The sequence below is a fragment of the Choloepus didactylus genome, chromosome 22, assembly GCF_015220235.1.
Source record: "Choloepus didactylus isolate mChoDid1 chromosome 22, mChoDid1.pri, whole genome shotgun sequence".
NCBI lineage: Eukaryota > Metazoa > Chordata > Mammalia > Pilosa > Megalonychidae > Choloepus > Choloepus didactylus.
Window position 1 is genome coordinate 22,596,568 of NC_051328.1, and position 21,033 is coordinate 22,617,600.

At 62.0% G+C, this 21,033-nt stretch overlaps 4 protein-coding genes across 7 annotated transcripts; 2 read left to right on the forward strand and 2 right to left on the reverse strand.

Annotated features, from left to right (window-relative positions):
* Positions 1-284: 284 nt before the first annotated feature.
* On the forward strand, positions 285-12,064 carry CARMIL2 (capping protein regulator and myosin 1 linker 2). The gene is given in 39 exon segments (XM_037815650.1): positions 285-440; positions 689-780; positions 882-932; positions 1,166-1,228; positions 1,329-1,453; positions 1,591-1,612; positions 1,614-1,686; positions 1,884-1,954; positions 2,064-2,137; positions 2,282-2,357; positions 2,441-2,529; positions 2,647-2,741; positions 2,815-2,901; positions 2,990-3,102; positions 3,192-3,269; positions 3,412-3,488; positions 3,578-3,682; positions 3,866-3,935; positions 4,049-4,130; positions 4,231-4,327; positions 4,412-4,469; positions 4,589-4,761; positions 4,953-5,115; positions 5,195-5,296; positions 6,385-6,513; positions 6,594-6,707; positions 6,869-7,029; positions 7,105-7,192; positions 7,379-7,510; positions 7,627-7,693; positions 8,098-8,333; positions 9,183-9,283; positions 9,366-9,729; positions 9,812-9,934; positions 10,588-10,624; positions 10,769-10,840; positions 10,937-11,158; positions 11,727-11,804; positions 11,898-12,064. Coding segments are annotated over 39 exon segments (4,113 nt in total). The 5' UTR covers positions 285-400; the 3' UTR covers positions 12,011-12,064.
* On the reverse strand, positions 12,063-14,875 carry ACD (ACD shelterin complex subunit and telomerase recruitment factor). 2 transcript variants are annotated; one of them, XM_037815661.1, is made up of 12 exons: positions 14,641-14,875; positions 14,428-14,564; positions 14,190-14,283; positions 14,029-14,105; positions 13,849-13,893; positions 13,711-13,745; positions 13,411-13,562; positions 13,251-13,332; positions 13,070-13,156; positions 12,530-12,900; positions 12,286-12,377; positions 12,063-12,206 (listed from the first exon to the last, which is right to left on the reverse strand). In XM_037815661.1, the coding sequence occupies exons 1-12, from the start codon at positions 14,737-14,739 to the stop codon at positions 12,128-12,130; spliced, it is 1,350 nt and encodes a 449-aa protein (XP_037671589.1). In that variant the 5' UTR covers positions 14,740-14,875; the 3' UTR covers positions 12,063-12,127. The 2 variants fall into 2 exon arrangements, with proteins under 2 accessions (XP_037671589.1, XP_037671588.1); XM_037815660.1 differs by having other exon boundaries at positions 12,286-12,395.
* On the forward strand, positions 14,819-17,679 carry PARD6A (par-6 family cell polarity regulator alpha). Of its 2 annotated transcripts, none has more exons than XM_037815665.1 (3): positions 14,819-15,539; positions 15,937-16,159; positions 16,406-17,679. In XM_037815665.1, exons 1-3 carry the CDS (start codon positions 15,489-15,491, stop codon positions 17,155-17,157), a joined length of 1,026 nt encoding a protein of 341 aa, XP_037671593.1. In that variant the 5' UTR covers positions 14,819-15,488; the 3' UTR covers positions 17,158-17,679. The 2 variants fall into 2 exon arrangements, with proteins under 2 accessions (XP_037671593.1, XP_037671592.1); XM_037815664.1 differs by having other exon boundaries at positions 14,819-15,551; positions 16,406-17,676.
* On the reverse strand, positions 17,469-21,031 carry ENKD1 (enkurin domain containing 1). Of its 2 annotated transcripts, none has more exons than XM_037815663.1 (8): positions 20,889-21,031; positions 20,570-20,666; positions 20,268-20,462; positions 19,501-19,673; positions 18,441-18,566; positions 18,222-18,334; positions 17,934-18,070; positions 17,469-17,843 (listed from the first exon to the last, which is right to left on the reverse strand). In XM_037815663.1, exons 2-8 carry the CDS (start codon positions 20,652-20,654, stop codon positions 17,683-17,685), a joined length of 990 nt encoding a protein of 329 aa, XP_037671591.1. In that variant the 5' UTR covers positions 20,655-20,666; positions 20,889-21,031; the 3' UTR covers positions 17,469-17,682. The 2 variants fall into 2 exon arrangements, with proteins under 2 accessions (XP_037671591.1, XP_037671590.1); XM_037815662.1 differs by having other exon boundaries at positions 18,171-18,334.
* Positions 21,032-21,033: the final 2 nt, after the last annotated feature.

Below are 21,033 nucleotides of genomic sequence, written 5' to 3' on the forward strand. Positions count from 1 at the left end.
GGTGTTCGCGGCAGGGATTGCGGTGCAGGCGAAGGTAGAGGACCAGGAACCTCAAGCGACACGCAACGCGCGCTAACCTCCCGGCCTCCCCACTCCCCACCCCGGTGCCTGCTCTGGCGGAGAAGCTCCTACGCGACGGGGCGGACAGGCCGCTGGGACTCTACCTTGCCTCCCTCCCACAACCCAGTACCCGGGGCAAGACCTCCCTGCCCCCAGAGGCCGGGGCGGGGTGGAGCCGGGCTGGGGGCGGCCTGGCAGGAAACAGCAAGTACTTTCCGCTGCAGGAGGAGCAGGTGGCTGCCGGGCAGGCCCGGGCCCCGGGCTTCCTGTGTGCGCGTCCGCCCGCCACTGCTTCCCGCCGGAGCTCGCTGGGCGGCCCAGGCCACCCTGGCCCGGCCCGATGGCCCAGACCCCCGACGGCATATCCTGTGAGCTGCGAGGTGAGCGCTGGCCCTTTCCGCCTGCTTGGCTTGGAGGAGGCAGGGCGGCCCCCAAACCAGTGGCCCACCTGGGTCTGGGAGGTACTCGGCCAGCTCTGCTCCTCCAGAGGGCTTTGGTGCCCCCAGATCCACTCCACCCTTTTCTTACTGGCCCACACATGAGCTCCAGGCCTCAGCCTGGTACAGACAGTGGGCTAGTTGGCCTCTGTGAGAGGACTGAAGTCACCCAGGGGGCTGCCCTTCTGCAGGTGAAATCATCAGGTTCCTGTGGCCCAAGGAGGTGGAGCTGCTGCTGAAAGCCCGGCTGCCAGAGCGAGGCCCTGAGCGCGGTCACATCCTGGTATGGCGCCAGGGGCCAAGGGCTGCGAGGGGCTAGGGCTGGGGCCCAGGCAGTTGGAGCCTCTTGCCCTGCCCAGAGTACCAGACTCTGTCTGCCCCCAGGCACTGCTACGATGGAGAGCCTACCTGCTCCACAGCTGCCTCCCCCTGAGGGTGAGTCCCAGACCCTGGCCACCACCACCCTGGTCCTCAGCAGTTACCTTGACTAAGGGCTGCACCTGCACAGTTGCCCGTTGTGTCCTCCTGGGCTCTGGCTTTCCAACAGCAGCAGACAGGACTGGAATCTGGGGCAAGCCTGGGCTCTGAGTTCTGCGTTGCACAAAGGACCAAGCTCCCATGAGGGTGGGACTCGGGGCTTGGTCCCGGCTGATCCGGTCGCTCCATAGGTGGACTGCACATTCAGCTTCCTGGAGGTCCAGGCCATGGCTCTGCAGGAGACACCCCCTCAGGTGAGGCATCTGGGACCCCACCTGAGCCTGCAGCCTGGTCTTCGGCCCCCACTTGCCCTGCCCCATGTGAAGCCAAGGCCCAGCAGCCCTCCCTCTCCAGGTCACCTTTGAGCTGGAATCCCTGCCTGAGCTGGTCCTGGAGTTTCCTGGTGTGGCCACCCTGGAACAGCTGGCCCAGCACATCACTGTGGCCCTCAAGAAAGTCTTCCCTCACTCGGCCCTTGGGTGAGGTCCAGCATTTGCTAGGGGCTGGCGGGGGTTGGGGGAGCAGCAGGGGCTGCTGTGGATGGGCCTAAGTGTGCTGCCTCACATCCTGGGGGCTGGAAGTCCTTTGCCCCCTCTTCCTCCCCCCACCTTCTTAGGAAGCTATTCCGGAAGCCCACGCCCCCCCTCCCTGCTGGCTCGGCTGGAGGAGAGAAGCAGCCTCTCAGAGGCCACCACGCCTGGCAGCCCCTGTGGTAAGGGCCAAGGCAGGGCCACTCAGAACTTCCAGCCGATTCCACACCCCCAGTCCTAGACTTCTAGAGTTGGAGAGCTCCCAAGCTGAATCGAGCTCCTGGGGTCACAGCCACCCCTCAGTCTGGGTCTGATATTCCTCTATCTCTAATGTCATGTCTCTCTCCTTCCCGCTGTCATATCCCTGGCACCTCCTCAGGTGGCTTCGTGGAGACCTACGAGGCTCTGTGTGACTACAACGGCTTCCCGTTCCGAGAGGAGATTCAGTGGGTGAGGCCAGAGCCCTCCCTGGGGGGCTCTGGAGATATCTTTCCCCTCGGGTAAGCTGAGCCCACCCCCTTGTGGCCCCAAAGGTTGTAGACACTTTCTTCCTGCCCAGGACGTGGACACCATCTACCATCGTCAGGGCTGCCGCCATTTCAGCCTAGGAGACTTTAGCCACCTCGGCAGTCGGTGCGTGGCCTGGCAGGAATTGGCAGGGAGGAAGAAGGCAGGACCCACCATCCTGGACCTCAGCCTCTCCCTGGGGGAGTGGGGGTTGCTGGGCCTAGGATCTGGCCTAAGGGTCTTGAGCTCCGCCCCTGTACCCCCAAACAGGGACCTGGCCTTGAGCGTGGCTGCCCTGTCCTGCAACCTGTGGTTTCGGTGCCTCTCCTGTGTGGACATGAAGCTGGTGAGGGGGCAGAGGTGGGGTGGGGGGGGGCATGGGTGCTGGGGCCAGGGTGCAGCCTGCTGAGCCTCCTCTCCAACTCTCAGAGCCTTGAGGTCTCAGAGCAGATTCTGCACATGATGAGTCAGTCGTCCCACCTGGAGGAGCTGGTGCTGGAGACCTGTGGCCTGAGGGGGTGAGGGGGTGGGTTTGAGGAGGGGGTCTGAGGGCTTGGGATTGGGGTACTGCCAGCCTGGAAAGGGATTGGGAAGCCAAGGTTAGGGCCTCACGCCTCCTGGGGTCTGGTCTGCAGAGACTTTGTCCGGCGGCTGGCCCAGGCACTGGCAGGACACTCGAGCTCTGGGCTGCAGGAGCTCAGCCTGGCGGGGAACCTGCTGGATGACCGAGGTACGGCTGCGCCTGGCAATCCTCAGGGTCTGGCTGATGGGGAGGGTGAGACCCACATGGCCCCCTCCCCCAGGCATGGCTGAGCTCAGCAGATACCTAGAGCGGCGTCCAGGAGCCCTGAGGAGACTGAGCCTGGCCCAGACAGGGCTGACACCTCGAGGTAGGCAGCCAAGGTGGAGTGGGGTGGGAGAAGGGGGAGGGAGTTCTGCCTAATTGCTGAGCACCCCCACCACCACCACCACCACCAGGGATGAGGGCCCTGGGTCGGGCCGTGGCTACCAACACAGCCTTCGACTCCACCCTGACCCATCTGGACCTTTCAGGAAACCCTGGGGCACTGGGGGCCTCAGAGGACAATGGGGTGAGTGGCTGTCTTCAGGGACTGAGATGGGGGCCGGCAGGCATGGGGTGTATCGATGAGGCAGCCTCTGACGCCCTCTCTCCCACCAGGGCCTCTATAGTTTTCTGAAGCGTCCTAACGTTCTCACCTTCCTGAATCTGGCAGGCACCGACACCGCCCTGGACACTGTGAGGGGGTGGCCGGTGGGGGTGACGATCGGTGGGGGCGGTGGCGGGCCTGAGGCCTGAGCAGGGGGCCTGGAGGGCAGGGCGGGCGGGGCGGGGCTCAGCCCTCGGCCTGTGCGGCAGCGACACCTCCCCACCCCCGCAGCTCTTTGCCGCGCTGTCCCGCGGCTGCTGCGCTAGCCTCACGCACCTCGACGCTTCGAGGAACGTCTTCTCCCGCACGTAAGGGGCTTCCTGGCCGGGCGGGGGCCACTGGCGGGAGCCTCCTCCCCGCGCCCAGAAGCCCACCTCTCCCGCTGCCCCCACTCTAGGAAGTGCCGGGCAGCGCCGGCCGCTCTGCAGCTCTTCCTCAGTCGCGCGGGGACGCTGCGGCACCTGGGCCTGGCGGGCTGCAAGCTGCCGCCCGACGCGCTCAGGTCAGTGTCGCTGCCCCCGGCCATGCCGCCACGGGGCGCCCACCACCCAGGCCAGGTCCCCGGCACCTCCCCCCAATCGCCCGGATTTCTTGGGACTCGCTCGCGCCCTGGGGCCCCCTTTCCCAGTCCCCCAGCCCCCGCGCAGGCCTCGGCCCGGCCCCCATCTGTGACACCCCCTCCCAGGGCCCTGTTGGAAGGCCTCGCGCTCAACACGCAGATCCGCGACCTGCACCTGGACCTCAGCGCTTGTGAGGTGAGCCCCGAGCCGGTGAAGTGAGCAGGCCGTGGGCCCACAGCTGGGGAGCGGGACCTGGAGGCCAGAGCGCGGGGCCCTGGGCCGCCGGTCACCCCACCTTCCACCTCCAGCTGCGCTCGGCCGGCGCCCAGGTGATCCAAGACTTGGTGTGCGACGCGGGAGCCGTGAGCTCCCTGGATCTGGCGGATAACGGTGAGGCCGCCAGGACCCGTCCTCCCATCTTCCCTCCGGTTCCCACCACCCCACCCCACCCGCGCAGCCTCGACTTGTCCGTGACCCGAGCCACCCCCAGGCTTCGGCTCAGACATGGTGACTCTGGTGCTGGCCATCGGGAGGAGCAGGTCCCTGCGACATGTGGCACTTGGGAGGAACTTCAACGTCCGATGCAAGTGAGCCCCCACCCCACTCTCGGGCCTCTCAGAGAGCACAACCCCCCGCCCCGACCTTCCCCCAACCGCGGCCCCTGCCCACAGGGAGACGCTGGACGACGTCCTGCACCGGATTGTCCAGCTCATGCAGGACGACGACTGTGTGAGTTCACGGAACCTTGCGGGGTCCTCAGGCAGTGGACCCCCGTGACCCCTCCGACTTCTCCTCCCGGAGGCCCATTGACCTGACTCCAGCCATCAGTGGCTTTCTCTTAACCCCAGCCCCTGCAGTCGCTGTCAGTGGCAGAGTCGCGTCTGAAGCTGGGTGCCGGCGTCCTGCTCCGGGCCCTGGGCACCAATCCTAACCTGACGGCCCTGGATATCAGCGGCAACGCCATGGGGGACACGGGAGCCAAGATGCTGGCCAAGGCGCTGCGGGTCAACACGAGGCTCCGGTGGGCGGCAGGAGGGGGGTGGGACCAGCGGGGGAAGGCGTGGCGTGGGGCGTGGCAAGTGGAGTGAAGCCGATGGGCGGGCCGATGGGCGGGACGGAATGAGGCGGAACAGACGCGGAGAGCTAGCCGGCGAGGCGAAGGGACCCCGCTAGCGAGTTGGGTGGGGCCTTACGAAGCTCGGCCCGGCCCAGGATCGTGGTCTGGGACCGGAACCACACATCTGCGCTGGGCCTGCTGGACGTGGCGCAGGCCCTGGAGCAGAACCGCAGCCTTAAGGCCATGCCTCTGCCGCTGAACGACGTGGCCCTAGCGCAGCGCAGCCGCCCGGAGCTGACGGCACGTGCAGTGCACCAGGTGGGAGTCATTCTCCTCCCCTCCCCTTCTCTGCACGGTGGCTCCACCCCCAGCCACTTCTCAATGTCCCTTGCCCCAGATCCAAGACTGTCTCTTAAGGAACAATCGCGCAGAACCCCCATCTTCTGACCGCGCCTCCCGCCTCCAACCTCTGGGTCTGGTCCCGGATCCCTCTGAGCAGGTCGGTGTTCCCTCCCCCAACCTTGGGTACTCACGAGCAGGGGAAGGGGGTGGGCAAGGCTGTGGCACACGGGAGTTTCCATGAGCCTGAACGTCTGACTTTCCTGGGGCCAGGATGCCTGAGTCCTGCTGTCCCAGACAAGTCCCTCTCCTTGGTCTAGAGACATGCCGACTGCTCTCCCAGTAGCTCCACGTATAACACCCCTCAGTGCTTTATATTAAGCATTTAAACAGTCTATCCATTAAAAGACGAGAAGTGTTTTAAAAACCATCCCTCAATTTTCCCCTTTGGCTGTAGCCCTATCTCTAACTTTCCATTGACATGACTCCACTCCTCTCCACTGACTTCTGTGTGGCCAAACCCATTGGCTCCTTCTCTGGCCTCACCTCCCTCCACCACTGTGTCTTTGTGAGCTGCTCACACTTCTTGATTCCTGAATCTCACTTCTCTCCTAAGCCTCGGTGCCCAGATATCTTGGTCCAGACAGCCTGCAAGGGCCTCACGCTCTACACCACTCAGCAATCTCAGCATCCTCCCCAAACCCTCTCCTCTACTCTGGAGCCCAATGTCACTGAGGCCCACACTCACCAAGTGCTGGGCACAGAGGTTTGTGTATCCTTCTAAGTCTCTCCTGATCGCATTGGCACTCTCATAGTCTCCTTGATCCTGTCTCCTGACCAAATCTTAGACCCGCCCTCCTCCCTCCCCTCAACAGCTTCAACTCCCCTGGACACTCTTCCCTGGGCTCCTCACTGCCACTTCTGCCCCCTGACCCCCTCCCCCACTGTACCTCTAAATAGTTGGTTAACAGACTGAGCTTCTAAAACAGACATGACTAACAGCTCCTTTCCTTCCAATTCGGTACACTTCTCCATCCCCATAGGAATCATATATGAAGTCACTAAAATGAACCAAAGGAGGAGACACTGCTCTCCCTCCTGGAGCAGACAGGGTTCCAAGTGGCTGGCATGATGGTGTTGTCTTTAGGACCTCACCCACTCTGTCTGAGACCCTGTGAGGGAGGCAGTCAGGGTCTGGGAGACTGGGACGGGATTAGGCTGGGACTGATCCTTGTTGCCCCCACCCAGGAAGTGAATGAACTGTGTCAGTCGGTGCAGGAGCATATGGAGCTTCTGGGCTGTGGGGCTGGGCCCGAGGGTGAAGCTGCTGTGCACCAGGCTGAGGATGCCATCCGCAATGCCAACTTCTCTCTCAGCGTGAGCTCCCTGTCCCCATGAGGGCCCTTTCCCTCTTGAATGGGTATCAACCTGAAACTCCTTTTCTTCCTTGGCCCCAGATTCTCCCCATTCTGTATGAGGCTGGGAACTCCCCAAGTCATCACTGGCAGCTTCAGGAGAAGCTGGAGGGCCTCTTGGGACAGGTGGGCGAGGTCTGTCGCCAGGACATCCAGGTGAGAAGGTACCCCTGCCCCAGCCCCACCTCCATATGCAGTGTCTTCCATCCTATAGGCTTCACTGTGGTGTCCCCAGAGTCAGTGTTCTATAAGGGTGGGAGCTTCAAGCCTAGCATGGATCTTAGCCACACCTTTCCCATGCTCTGATCTTTGCCCAGGACTTCACTCAGACCACACTGGACACAACAAAGAGCCTCTGCCCCCGGATGCTGCAGGGATCTGGCTGGAGGGAGCAGCTGGAAGGGGTTCTGGTGGGCTCAAGGGGCCTCCCAGAGCTGCTCCCAGAGCAGCTGCTACAAGATGCCTTCACTAGGCTCAGGTAGGTTGGATGGTGCTGGGCTAGGCAGGGCTGGGCAGGGCCAGCACAGTAACCTTTGTCCTCTCCTATCCCCAGGGACATGCGGCTGTCAGTCACAGGGACCTTGATGGAGAGCATTGTGGCTCAGGCTCTGGCGGGTCTGAGTGCCGCCCGGGATCGGCTGGTGAGGGAGCGCTGTGTACATGCACACGTGTGCACCCACACAGAGTGACTTGACCACCCACCCTGGAGGGGATCTATAATGTCGTCTGGAGTTGTGTAGCCCATGGGTACTTCAGGGGTCCCCTAGCACAGATAGGGCTATGGCTGAGGCCCTACCTGCCCATCTTTGGGGTGCCTGATATTGCAGGTGGATTGTCTAGCTCAGCAGGCAACAGGGACAGTGGCTCCTGCCTTACCAGCACTGGACGGAGGTGAACCCAGCCCTCCTGGACCTGGGGAACTAGAGGGCCTTTTCTTCCCGGAAGAGGAGGAGGAGGGGGTAGGTGGTCCCAGAACTCTGGGCCTAGGATGCCAGATGTTCCCATTTTGGAAAGCAGAGAGGCAATTCTTCTGGGGTTGTGCACCCCCAGGTTGACTCTGTGCCCTCCTCACCAGGACAACAGCCCTCCATGGAAATGGCCTGAGCCCAGCCACTGTCTTCGTCTGGTACCCTCCACTTTCAGTGAGTTGGGGCCTGGAAAGAAGGGGGTTTACTGGTCCTTGGGACCTTCTGCCTCGTCCCTGGAACCCCCTAACCCTTGACTGGGCCGGAAGGGGACCCCCGTGCAACCTGCAAGGTCGGAGTCCGCTGTGGTCAGCATTGAGCGAGACCTGAGCCGACCAGAGCCTGGCCAACCCTCCCCCGGGCCGCGCATGCTTGACGGCGGCGAGGAGCGGCGCGCTCTCGGGGCCGCGCTCAAGCACCGCGGACAGCGGCTGCGGGGGCGGGGCGGTTGCAGCCGGGCCCCTCCCGCGCCAGGGCGGGTCCCCGCCGCCCCACGCCGCCGCCGCCGCCGCCGCCGCCTCCTCCCCGGGCTCTGCCGCTCAGGGCTCGCGCCCGGTGTTCTCCTGGTCCTCTCCCCTCAGGTGCCGCCGAGGAGCCGGAGCCGGAGCCCGAGCTGGCAGCTCCGGGGGAAGATGCGGAGACGCAGGCGGGGCCGTCCGCGCGCGGCTCCCCGAGCCCCGCCGCCCCCGGGCCCCCGGCCGGCCCGCTGCCTCGCATGGACCTGCCACCCTCGGGACAGCCCCTGCGCCACCCGACCCGGGCCCGGCCGCGGCCGCGCCGCCAGCACCACCACCGGCCGCCGCCGGGGGGCCCCCAGGTGAGTGCCCTCCCCCCACTTCGTAGCTCATGGTACTGGTGGTCGTGGGTGGCCCGTTCGCTCCTCACGAGTGATGGCCTCCAGGGAGGTGGGTTGTGGGGGCCCATGGCCACCTGGCTGAGGCGTCCGCGTCCTGGCTGCTTTCTGGCCACCCCCTACCCCAGGCCCCGCTCACGCGGGACCATTGGTGTGCGGGTTTCTTTCCAAGTGCGCCTCGGGTTGCCCCGCTGCAGCGGTGGATGTGCAAGAGGATGTCCGTCTTGCCCTCCCTCCCCCAGGGTTACTGAAAAATGCCGGGCCTGAGGCAGCTGGGCAGGGGGGAACAATCTTGGGTTTGCTGCAAGTTCAGCTGGTGTGTGGGGGAGATGTTTGTAGGGCCTGGGGAACTGCGGGGGCGCTGGACCAAGGGGGAAGAGGAGCAGGCTTGGGGCCCCCCAGAGAATCTGACGCAGCAGCACATTGGGGCGGCAGCAGGCCGGGTTCGGTGGGGGTGGAGGGCACTGCAGGCGACTGTTTGGAGCAGAGGGGGTAGCAAGTGGGAACGTGTGACCCGGGGAGTGCGTGGGTGCAAGCCTGCTGGCGACCGGTTGGTTCCGCGTGTGTGGGATACCGTGTACAAGAATGGGTGTGGGCTGGGTGTGTGTGCCCCGGCCAGCCATGGGTGAGGGGTGTGTGAACCCAGCATCTCTGCCCACTAGCTGGGCAGTGGGAGGGCTTGTGTCAGCAGCCCCTGAGGGTGGCTCCAGCTTCCAGGTCCTGGAGTTGCCCAGGCCAGGCTGCTGGGCAGGGGAGGGAGAGAAGAGCCATGGTTGCAGTTGGTCCTGACCCTGACCCCGTGGTGTCCCCCAGGTGCCCCCGGCCCTGCCGCAGGAAGGGAATGGGCTCAGTGCCCGCGTGGACGAGGGCGTGGAGGAATTCTTCTCCAAAAGGCTGATCCAGCAGGATCGCCTGTGAGTGAGGGGCAGTTGTAGGGGGTGGGAAAGGGTGGGAGGCCCTTTGGGCCTTCCCACTCACTGTTGACTGTTTCCACAGCTGGGCCCCAGAGGAGGACCCAGCCAGCGAGGGAGGTACCACCCCTGTCCCCCGAACGCTGCGAAAGAAGTTGGGCACCCTCTTTGCTTTCAAGAAGCCTCGTTCGGCCCGGGGGCCACGGCCTGATCTGGAGACCAGCCCTGGGGCAGCTCCCCGCACCCGAAAAACTACCCTTGGGGACCTGCTCCGTCCCCCAGCCCGCTCTGGCCGTGGTGAGGAGCCTGGGGGCGCTGAGGGGGCTGCCAACAGCCCTGACCCTGCGTGCAGGAGCCGGCCACGCTACACACGGGAGAGCAAGGCCTACTCAATGATCCTGCTGCCCGCTGAGGAAGAGGAGGCAGCACTGGGGGCCAGGCCTGACAAGGTGAGGCTCAGGGATGAGAGGAGGCTTTTCTGGAACTGAGGACAGTGGGCACCGCACTCAGTCCAGGCATCTCTGTCCCCAGCGGCGGCCCTTGGAGCGGGGAGACACAGAGCTGGCTCCGTCCTTTGAGCAGCGCGTACAAGTGATGCTGCAGAGGATCGGTGTGAGCCGGGGCAGCGGGGGTGCCGACGGCAAGAGGAAACAAGTGAGTTGGGAGACACACTAAGTGGAGTGAGGGAGCAGGTGATGTGGCTGTTACCAGGAGGGAGGCTCAACTGACACACAGTCTACTTGTCAGTCCCCCCACCCCATCTCCTCAGACCCACGCAGTCCTTGTCAACCTATGGGGCCTCAACCATGGTCATCTCTGTGACCTCCACACTTGGACATGTGTTCCTTGGTCTGGAATTCCTCCCTGCCTGCTTCCCGCCTCTCATCCATCCCGGCATTTCCCTGTGGCCCCTCCCTGACACCCTTCCATAGCCCTCCTGCTAATGTGGCCCTCTGCCCCCACAGCCCTAACAGGAATCGGTTTCCTCAAGTCCTAGATGCACCATCCATTTAATGACAGCTTTTCAGGAAAACAACAAACACATGTGAAGTGAGACACAGCTTGAATTTAGAAACATTAAGGTGTGGAAAGTCTATCAGAATTAAGGAATCACATGCTCCGTGTGTGCCTGTAAATGAGCACGTGCACGCTACGAGCGATCCTGTGTGTGAACTGGCCCTCACCCCAGCTCAAAGAGGACTGGGCATTCTGTGGCTGGATTACAAGAACAAGAGTGAACAAAAGGACAGGGTTGGGGTGGGGTGGGGCAGGGCAGGGCTGGAGCTTGAGTTCCCTGTTTCCTACAGAGCAAAGATGGAGAGATCAAGAAGGCCGGCTCAGATGGTAAGTGGGACCCTGGGGTAGGGAAGTACTTTTGGAGGGAGATAATCCCCAAGGCACTTGCTCTCCTGGGGGTGGAGGAGAAGCCAGATTTTCCTCCCCTGGCCCCTAAGGTTTGGTGCTTGAGCCCCCAGCCTCGCCTTTCAGGTGACATTATGGACAGTTCCACAGAAGCCCCTCTCATCTCGATCAAGTCCCGCACCCACTCTGTGTCTGCTGGTGAGTGAGGGTGACTATGCGTGTTGGGGAAGTGCAGGAGTAGGCAGGAGGGGGTCAGCCTGGCCCAGGTCTTAGATGACACTCCTTTCTCTGCAGACTCCTCGTGCAGACCTGGCCCAGGGGGCCAGGGGCCTGAGCCTGCCACCTGGAAGGCTCTGGGGCAGCAGCTGAATGCAGAGCTCAGGGGACGTGGTTGGGGCCAACAGGATGGCCCAGGTCCCCCCTCCCCTTTTCCCAGCCCAAGCCCCCGAAGAGCCAGCCCCTCCCCAGACTGCCTGGGCCTGCCAGAGGATCCTTACTTGGGCCCCAGGATTGAAGGTAGGCAGGCACCCCCCACCCTCAAGCCGGGACTGGGGTCTGAAGAATCTCTGCTGGGAACCCAGCAGATGGGAGGCAAGGGCTAGAGTGGGAGCAGCTGTTAGGGCCATTCCCTGACACCCCGGCCTCCCCCAGATGGCCAGCTGAGGCCACGGCCCCTCTTGGTTGGTCGACGGGCAGTGTCTGTGCATGAGGACCAGCTCCAAGCCCCTGCTGGTGAGGGGAGACACCTCCATGTGTGCTTGAGTGCAGGATGGAGATGGGGGATGGCATGGTGGTGTGAGGGGTTCAGAAATCAGAGAGCCAGAAGGTCTGGTACAAGGGTCTGGCAACAAGCCCTTCCTACTAGGCCTGGCTCCACCTCCCACAGAGCACCCTCTGCCTGGGGTGGGAGGAAACAAGGCATGGGGGAGGCCCCTGAAGGCAAATGTGTGTGTGTGTGTGTGTGTGTGTGTGTGTGTGTGTGCGTGTGCGCAAATGCACACATGCACACTGGAGATGGTGGTGGTGGGAACAGACAGAGAGCAAGCTCTCAGCAGCCTACTCCAAGCCGCTCTGTGCCCCTCAGAGCGGCCCCTGCGGCTGCAGCGCTCCCCTGTCCTCAAGCGCAGGCCGAAGCTCGAGGCACCCCCATCCCCAAGTCTAGGTAAGAGGGGAGTGGGGTCAGTTATGGGTGTGGTGGTGGCAGCTCTGCTCAGCTCAGCGCTGACCCTTCCTCTTTGCATCTTTGTCCTTGCAGGATCTGGCCCTGGAGCTGAGCCTCTGCCCCCACAGCCCACAGAGCCCTCCAGTTCTGAATGGAGCCCACCCTCCCCAACCACAGACCAAAGAGGTGGCAGCCCCAACCCCTGACTCTCTCCCCTCCTGCCGCATGAGATTATTTTATTAAAAAACTCAGACAAAACAGAGTATGAGTATGGTTTATCTGCCCGCAGGCACAGACCTGTGTGTACATACTCCCAGGTCCCATCACACCTGGGTTAGCTCAGACTCTGGCTGTGGCTCCAACAGAATGTGCAAGGCCCAGGCCACAAGCTGGGGAGGGAGCCTGGAAGAGAACCATGGCTGCAGGTCAGTGGAGGCTGGGGCTGGTGATGGACGGAGTGAGGGCAGCCCTAGGCACTCACCTGACAGCTTGGACCTGGGTGCAGAGGGAGGTACAGGGTGGCTCGTACTCATATTGGAAGGCAGAGCCATCACGATGCCTCTTTGGGGGTTCCTGAAAGGTGTATATTTTCTGGAGAGGGGCCAACAAGGACCTCTAACCCTGTCCGTAACTACCCCAGGCCCCCCTCCCTGCTCTTCCCATGTCCCACCCCATTCCATCTTCCAGTTATGGGGAAGGAGGGGTGAGGAAGGGGGCATGCTCACCCAGATAGGGCTGGGCTCCAGGGCTCCCATGGTAGTTCTGCTCCTTGGAGGGGGCTGCTGGTTCTTGGGGGGCAACCCTAGCTCCTTGAATTCTAGGTGAGGTTTATGGGCTTTGATCACATGGGCCTGATGTGGACTGGGGACATGGCCAAGGGACAAGAGACTGGGAGTGTGGCTCAGGAGTGGGGAGCTGGGTGCTTGACTAGGATGTGGGGAGCTGGGGGATGGGGGCCTGGGGGCTGAGCAGATGGCTGGTAGGGACTGGGAGCTGCCCTGCAGTGGGTCTGGAGCAGACAAGGACAGGGCAGGCAGAAGGCTGATGCTGGAACCACTTTCCTCTGACTGCATGTGGCCAGAGAAGGCAGGGGTTCCTGGGGAGAAGGAGGGTTCACTGTGGTTACAGTCTTCCCAGCTCAGACCAGCAGGAGCTGTGTTCTTCCCCCACCTGGCTGTGCACCCTTTCACAGCATCTTGCCCAGCCCAAAAACCTGACTCATTAACTGACAGTAATGAGTGCTTGTGGCCTAAGCCCCACCTCACCTGAAGAACTCGGAGACAAAGAAGGGGAGGAGACCAGGGTTAGAGAGAGGTTCTGCAGAGCCGGGTCTGATAGGGATAGCTCCGGGGCTAAGGGTTCAGGAGAGACTCATCAGCACTGTGGGCCCTGGGCCCCAAGTGCTCCCCCTGACCTCTCCAGTCCCCCTACCCTATGTGCTCTGACCTGGGCCCAGAGAACTCAGGATTTGCTGGTCATTCTCAGAAATGTGAAGCCATAGGCTGGGGATGGTGTACATGGCTTCTCCCTGTGAGATGTGAACCCTCAGTCTGCTTCTTGCCCAACTCCTTGCCTTGACATCTCCCAAGAGAAGCCCCAAACTGACCGTGGCTCTGCAGCGTGAGGCGGCCCAGCGGGTGACGGGGGCTGCTGTGCAAGGGCCCGTCAGCATCAGGCAGCTCTCAGCCAGGCGTACTAGTGCCCCCCGATGCTCCTTATCCTCCTGCACCTCGTCCAGAAGCTGGGACAGTGACAGGCCTGGGGGCAAGGGACCAGATGGGTCAAAGCTCAAGGAGACAGAAGGGAAGGGTGGACAGGGAGGAGGGCTTATTGAGGAAGCAGGGGGTGGTGGTTGGAGAGGTCCCGCTACCAGGAATCAGGGTCATTGGCCAATTCCTACCAGTACCTTCGCTGGGGGAGGCGGACTCTGAGAGATGCTCCCTATAGGAACAGAATGGACAGGCCTCAAGATTGGGCAAGTCTACCTAGATTCGCTACCCCTGACTAGCCCACACTTGGCCAGGAAACCCAACCCCAGACTCACTCAAGGCAGTCATAAAGCTTTTTCTGCACATCTGGGTCTTGGTTGCTGGGGGAAAGAGGAAGGGCATAAGCAGACAACATTACTTGGGGCCCAAATCCCTCCCACCAAAAAGGCCCATGCCAACGCCACCCAGGTCTGAAGGGGTAGGGCAGCTGGGGGCGGGTTGGAAGCATCACTTACCAACCAGCCACTCGTACCCGGGGCTGCTCCGTGGGCAGCAGGCTGAAGCGGTCCACCTGGAGGTAGAACTCTGCGGGCTGGAAGAGTGAATTCAGGGGCGGGTCTCAGGAGTTGTCAAGAACTAGGCCCAGTAACCCACCCAAGCCAGCCTCGCCACTCACCGCACTGCCTTCGGGGACCTGGATGCGCACCCCACAGTCCTGCAGCAGCAGCAGTCGGCCTTCTGCCCCGCGGAAGCCGAACTCCTTCTCCTCCCTGTGCCGAGCGCGACCCTACTGCCTAACCCGCCTCAAGCCCCGCTCCCTCCCCTCTAGGGCCGCCCACCTCGGACTCAGACCTCGCGCCTCCCGACGTCTCGCAGTACCCCGAACTCCCCGGGCCCCGCTGCATCTCTCTCACCAGTCTGAGGCGTTCAGGGCCTCCTGCGTCACCAAGCATCGGACACTGTGGGTCCCATCGGACACGAGCAGCGCGGCCCCGAGGTCAGACGCGTCAGGGGCGCGGGACGCGCCCGAGGCCTCGACCTCCTGCAGTACCTGACGACGGCGAACCACGTCAATCCTACTCCTTTAAGCCCCTGCCCGGTCTCCGGGCCCTAGAGGGGCGGCTCACCTCGAGCAGTTGCCCTGCTTGTGGACCTGCGCGTGCCTCTGATCCCAGAACCAGCTCTCGAATCCAGGGCCGCAGGACCAGGCTCCCCGAGCCCGCCATGCCCGCGGCCACAACCAGCCCAACACCCGCAGCCGAAGATTGCCGCGAGCGCCACAACCCCCCTTCCCGTAGGAAGAGGAAGAGCGTGCGGTTGGGCGGGACCTAAGGGCGAGGCCCCGCCCATGCGCGTGCCTGCGCGTGCGCGCGAGCGACTCCTGCTCCGAAGCTCTGTGCGGGTCTCTGTACGAATGCAGCGGGCCGGCATTAGTGCCGCTCGTAAAGACCCGGGTGGCAATGGGCAGAAAGGAGCCATGGGTTGGCTAAGACAGAGCGGTATCCGAGGGCGGACACCGCGTCCAAGTATTGTACGAGCGAGTTGGTTCGCAACTACTTGGGCGCACGTGACCCCAAGGCGTTCAGCCAATATTTATTCGGACTCATTTTCCTCACCTACAAAATGCACAGTCTTGTAAGACCAGCGAACATGACAGGACACAGGGCGAGCTCTCACTCCCTCCCCTTTCCCCTCGGATTGGCCAGGCCCCTCCTCCTCCAGATTCCGGGGACGCGCGTACCGTAGCGTAATGACGTAAGAGGAGGACTCTTTCCCATCCTCATCGCCGTTTCCTAGGAAACGTGGACTCTGCGTTCCACTCTCCGTCGCCGCCCCCGTGACGTCATGGCCCGGATAGGAGGGCGGGGCGAGCGCTAACTCCAGGGGCGGGGCGGCGCAGGCTGGCCAGCCGGGTTGTGCACCTGCGCCTCGGCGGGCCGCCTGGGGCACCATCCCGGGCCCGCCCGGCCCCGCCATGGCCAGGCCGCAGAGGACCCCGGCGCGCAGTCCCGACAGCATCGTCGAGGTGAAAAGCAAAGTAAGGGCTCCCCGGCCCTGGCTCCGGCCTCGGCCCTAGACGCTTCTAATTCCCGCATCTCCTCTTCCCTGGTCCTTGGTTCCTCCCCTCCACCTCTTTCTCTTGTCCACTCCCCACACCTCATTCTCTGGCTTTTCTGCTCTTCCTAAATCCATCCTCCCTCCTTCCACGGCCGGCCTCCAGAGTCCTTCTGTGGGTACTTGGAGGGCAGGGAGAAGACCTTGGACAGCGTCCCTTAAACCGGAGCTGAGGTCTGGGCGCAAGGCTGCAACTGTTGCAGCTGCCTTATCTTTCCGACTTCCCACCCCGCCAGCCTCGGACTCGTGGTGAGAAAGGGGCGTAGACTCTGGCCTGACCCCTCCCTCTCCCCACCCCCGGCCTCCAGTTTGACGCCGAGTTCCGACGCTTCGCGCTGCCCCGCGCCTCGGTGAGCGACTTCCAGGAGTTCTCGCGGTTACTAAGAGCTGTGCACCAGATCCCGGGCCTGGACGTGCTGCTTGGCTATACGGATGCTCACGGCGACCTGCTGCCCCTCACCAGCGACGACAGCCTGCACCGGGCTCTGGCCAGCGGACCCCCGCCACTGCGCCTGCTGGTGCAGAAGCGGGGTGAGGGGGATGGGGAGTGGGGGGGCAACCTCTGTGGGGTAGGGTGACAGGGCAGGTCTTCCGTTTACAAGGATTAGTCCATGCCTGGGACGCTGTCTCACGTTCTGCAGTGCCTGCCCTTGGCCTGACCTCCAAGTGGTAGGAAGAGCTACACTGTCCCCTTACCAGAGAAAAGGGCCCTGGGATCCCTGGAGGGCACAACTGGGAGAGCAGGGTGTCTGATCTCCGCAACCCCCTCTTCTGCAGAAGCTGACTCCAGTGGCCTGGCCTTTGCTTCCAACTCCCTGCAGCGACGGAAGAAAGGGCTCCTGCTGCGACCAGTGGCACCTTTGCGCGCCCGGCCACCCCTGCTAATCAGCCTGCCCCAAGACTTCCGTCAAATTTCCTCTGTCATAGACGTAGACCTACTGCCTGAGACCCACCGACGGGTGAGACTGCACAAGCATGGTTCAGACCGCCCTCTGGGCTTCTACATCCGAGATGGAATGAGCATGCGTGTGGCTCCCCAGGGCCTGGAGCGTGTTCCAGGCATCTTCATCTCACGCCTGGTACGTGGGGGCCTGGCTGAGAGTACAGGGCTGCTGGCGGTCAGTGATGAGATCCTCGAGGTCAATGGCATTGAGGTGGCTGGGAAGACCTTGGACCAGGTGACGGACATGATGGTTGCCAACAGCCACAACCTCATCGTCACTGTCAAGCCTGCTAACCAGCACAATAACGTGGTGCGGGGAGTGCCAAGGCGTCTGGCAGGGCCTCCCTCTGTCCGGCTGGGGCCTGCTGAGCTTGAGAGTGATGATGACAGCAATGACTTGGTCATTGAGAACCGCCGACCTTCATGTTCCAATGGGCTGTCCCAGGGGCCCTCGTGCTGGGACCTGCGCCCTGGCCGACTACTTCCTGGTACCCGCAGCTCTCTGCCCTCCCTGGATGATCAGGAGCAGGCCAGCTCTGGTTGGAGGAGTAGCATTCGAGGAGATGGTAGTGGCTTCAGCCTTTGATGGGCAGGGTCTTAGCCCCTTGCCAGTCGAGGTTGTGGGGCAAGACAGGGACTTCCCTGGTGGGGATTTTTAGCTCGCTTATAAGGCCCTCTCAGTCTGGGGGAACATTAAAGGTTTTCTACAAATGCACTCATGGTTCTTCTGTGTACCAGCCCCAGCCTCCTCCCCATTCCCTCAAGCAAGCCTGCTGCCCTGGACATGAAACAGGAGTGATGAGAGCAGCAGGAGACTTTCCTGCAGTCGAGCAGTAGGAGAGTCACCAGGTTTGGCATTTGTAGGGTAAAAAAAGCTCTTATGGAAGCAAACCCAGCTATGTACAAAAAGTTTAATTTTGACAAAGGAGGGAAGAGCTCAGGCTGGCCCTTCTGCAGCCCTCACTGGCTGGAAAGGGTGCTCTGGGAGTACTGCCTGCCCACCCCCCTGAATTTGGACCTCTGCTCTACAGTGGGACTCAGCCCTGCCCTTTTTGTGGCCATGCAGCAATCCTTAGCATGGATCCCCTCCCTTTACCCCCCTCACAGGGGCTCAGGCATCCATCTTCACAAAGACCTTTGGGCGGGAAAAGATCTTGATGGCTTCCTCTACCTGTGCCAGCTTCCGGTCCAGCTCAGCACGGTGGCCCTGGGCCCTCAGCGAGTCTGCCCCAGCAGGCAGCAGCACAAGCTCACGCAACAGCTGGCTCTGGCCTACAGGAAGCCCAAGAACAGTGGGTGCTGGGCAGGGCTGCATGGTCCCCCATGGGCTTCCCATCCAGCTCTCTTTGCCAAAATACTCACTCTGGAACAGAGAGCTCAATGTCTCCAGCCGCTGGTTCTCAGGCATCCGTGTGTGACCAGGGGGCATGGCAGGGTCTGGTTGGTTATGCTGGTGGGCCTCAGCCTCCCGCCGCCACAGATCCCTGCGCTCCAACAAGCTGCAGATGCACAGGCTCAGGGTTGATGACTCCAAGGCAGAAGTTGGCTCCTGCCCTCCAAAGGTGCCCCTCACCCTGGGAATCGGGCCACGGGACCTACTAATGGGGCACGTGGCCCTTCTGCGTGGTGTTGTAGTGCTCCTGGGCTTGCCTTTGCTGCTCCAGCACCTGCGCCAGGACTTGGAGCGAGCGGGAATGCCGCCGGGGGGCCCTCTTGGCAGTGCGGGCATTGTAGCTAATGAAGTCCACACCCGAGCCCGACCCCTGCAGGATATGGCAAGCATGGTAGGGTCAGGCAGTACTATGTTGTGCCCCTGAGCTCCCCAGAACCTCTGCCCAACATTTTCCCAGTCCCCATGCATCCTCTCACCTTGGCATTGGGACCCGATGGGGTTAGGGAAAGATTGGGGACACGGGGCGGTGCAAGGCCAGGGCCACAGCGCGAGTGTGCCCGCAGGAAGTGGGCTGAGTCTGTCCCAGAGGCCGGGCCAGGCTCCTGGAGGACAGGGCACAACAGAGGGATCAATTAGGCTGATGTCAGGGTCTGAAGCCATGAGACTATGCTCTCGTCCCTCCTGTCTCTCAGGAACTCTCTCTATCCCAATCCTTATTGGCTTCCTTCTTATAAGAACACGTCTCATCAACATTTAAACCTGTACAAGTCTCTCACATCTTTAAGAAAACAACAAACCACCCCTCCTTCCCCCTGAGTCCTGCTCCAGCTATCACTTTCTCTCCCCTTCCTAGCCAAGCTGCCTGGCTCTGACCCCTCAAGGTCACTTGAGGTCACCCTTAAATCCAGCGGTCACTTTCTTGATCTCATCGACCTCATTCTGATCCTCTGGAGTGCCTGGGTCTCACTCCTAAGATCCAGAACTGAATATCCAACTGCTTCCTGTGGGTCTCCTGGCAGTCTCACAAACACTTCAGCCTTAACCCACCCACATGTGACCTTGCTGTCTTTTCTCTCAACACTGGCTCTTCCTCCTGAGATCCCTGTTCAGAGAAAGACAGACTCCTACCACCACACCCCCACCCTTCCTGCAAATAAAGGTTGAAAGGTGGCTTATATGGCCCTTTATGATGTGGTTCTTGCTGACTTCTTAGCCTAATCTTATGCTCTTCTCCCCCAAATCCTCACTGCCCACTCTCCTTCTGGCCTCAGGATGTCTACCTGTGAGGTTCGCCCTCTATGGAATGTTCTCTTCCATTCTCCTCTTGACTAATTTCTACTTGTCCCTTAGGATCCGTCCAGCCATCACCACTTCTGAGAAGATCCCCAGCCCTACCCTGCAGCAGGGCCAGGTGTCTCTCAGTCCTCTGTCATCTAAGTTCCCTGTGATTTTCCTCCCTCCCCATAACCCAGATCAGGATATAATTGCCTGTTGACAGACAACCTAGACAGTACTTCTCACTCCCCAGGCAGGTACCTGCAGCTGGGCCTTGATCCGGGACTCCACCTTGTCGTACTTGGGTGAGCGCCACAGAGCCTTCAGGGGCCTGGGCTGGCCCTGCTCCCGGCTGTGCTCCTGCTCACTGAAGCGCCTCTGGATCTCCCTGATCCGCCTCAGGTTCTCCTTCTCATGGTCTTTAGGGTCTTTCCCTGAGGGAGAGATGCAGCCAGGCCCTGCCCTACACACAGCCCCTGCAATCCAACCCCCCACCCCACCCCTTCACACACAGGCCCACCCCCTGCCTCCGGCAGAAAGAGCTCCTTGACCTCTCCACCTAAGTCAGACCGTCCACACATACTCTACCTCATCACCTTGTTCCTGTCCTTACACAGGAATAATCTTCCATCCTTGATTACGTTTTACATTTTTGTGATATATACCATTAATCACCTTGTACGTATTTATCTTTTGAGTTGTTTTGTCTCCCACCTTGATTGTGACGGATCATGCTTGCTTTCACCCCCGTTTTCCTGGCAACTGTAGGGCCTGGCCCACAGTAGGCACTTAATAAACAACATTGCACTGATGCATGAATGCGTGAAGCTAAGCTAGGACTTCCCGGAGACTACCTCTTTCAGTCCTCTCCCGCGAGGAGGTAGTGCATTGTTTTCCTTCTTTTGTAGTTGGGTCAGCTAACACTCAGAGAGGCAAAAGCCTGCTCTAGATCCTGGAAGGAGCAGGTGCTTCTGATCTCCGCTTTCCATCTCCGACTCGTCTGGCTGCCCCTTCTTCCCGGGACTTACTCTTAGGAGACGTCCCTGGGCCCAGGGAGATGCCCCCGAGTTGCAGCAGCACGCCCCCTGTGCCACGCCGGTCACGCTCCAGGATCTCTCGAGCTCCGGGACCGATGCGGGGGCCGCGGGAAAGGGCAGCATTAAAGTCGGGGTCCGAGGTCAGCAGGTCCAGCTTCAGCGTGTTTCCCTCCAGGCGCCCTTGGGCTGCGGGGGGAGAGGGCAGGGCGGGGGCGAGGAGGAGCGCTGAGCTCAGTCCCGGAGCTGGGGCCGACCCCGGGCCCCGCCCTGCCGCGGCCCCGACCCCCACTCACCAGAGGCGGGCCGCCGGTAGTAGTCAGGGCAGAGCGGAGGATCCGGGGGGATGGGGCCCGAGATGCGGGATAGGCCCTCGCACATGCCGCCGCCGCGCTGCAACAGTGCACCGAGGCCTGCCGGCTGCGTATTCCCAGCCCGGAATCCCCTTCCCCAGCCCCGCATCTCGTCCACCGCGCCGGACGCTGACCGGAGCCGTGCACCCCATTCCCGGCCCCCTTCTCGTTCGCGCTCGCCGCCTCCGCGACCTCCGATCGGAGCCCACTCCCCTGTTCCGTTCGCGGCCCCTCCCCCGCAACACCCGGGCAAGGGTCTTACCAGAGAAGTTCTGCAGCCCGCTGCTGCCGCGGCCCTACTAGAGTTGCTGTTGCCAGGCAACAGTGGTTTCCGTCCCCTTAGGTCAGGGGTCAGTCACCCCGGCGCAAAGCCTTCTGGGGCTTGTAGTTCCAGTTGAAGGCGGTAG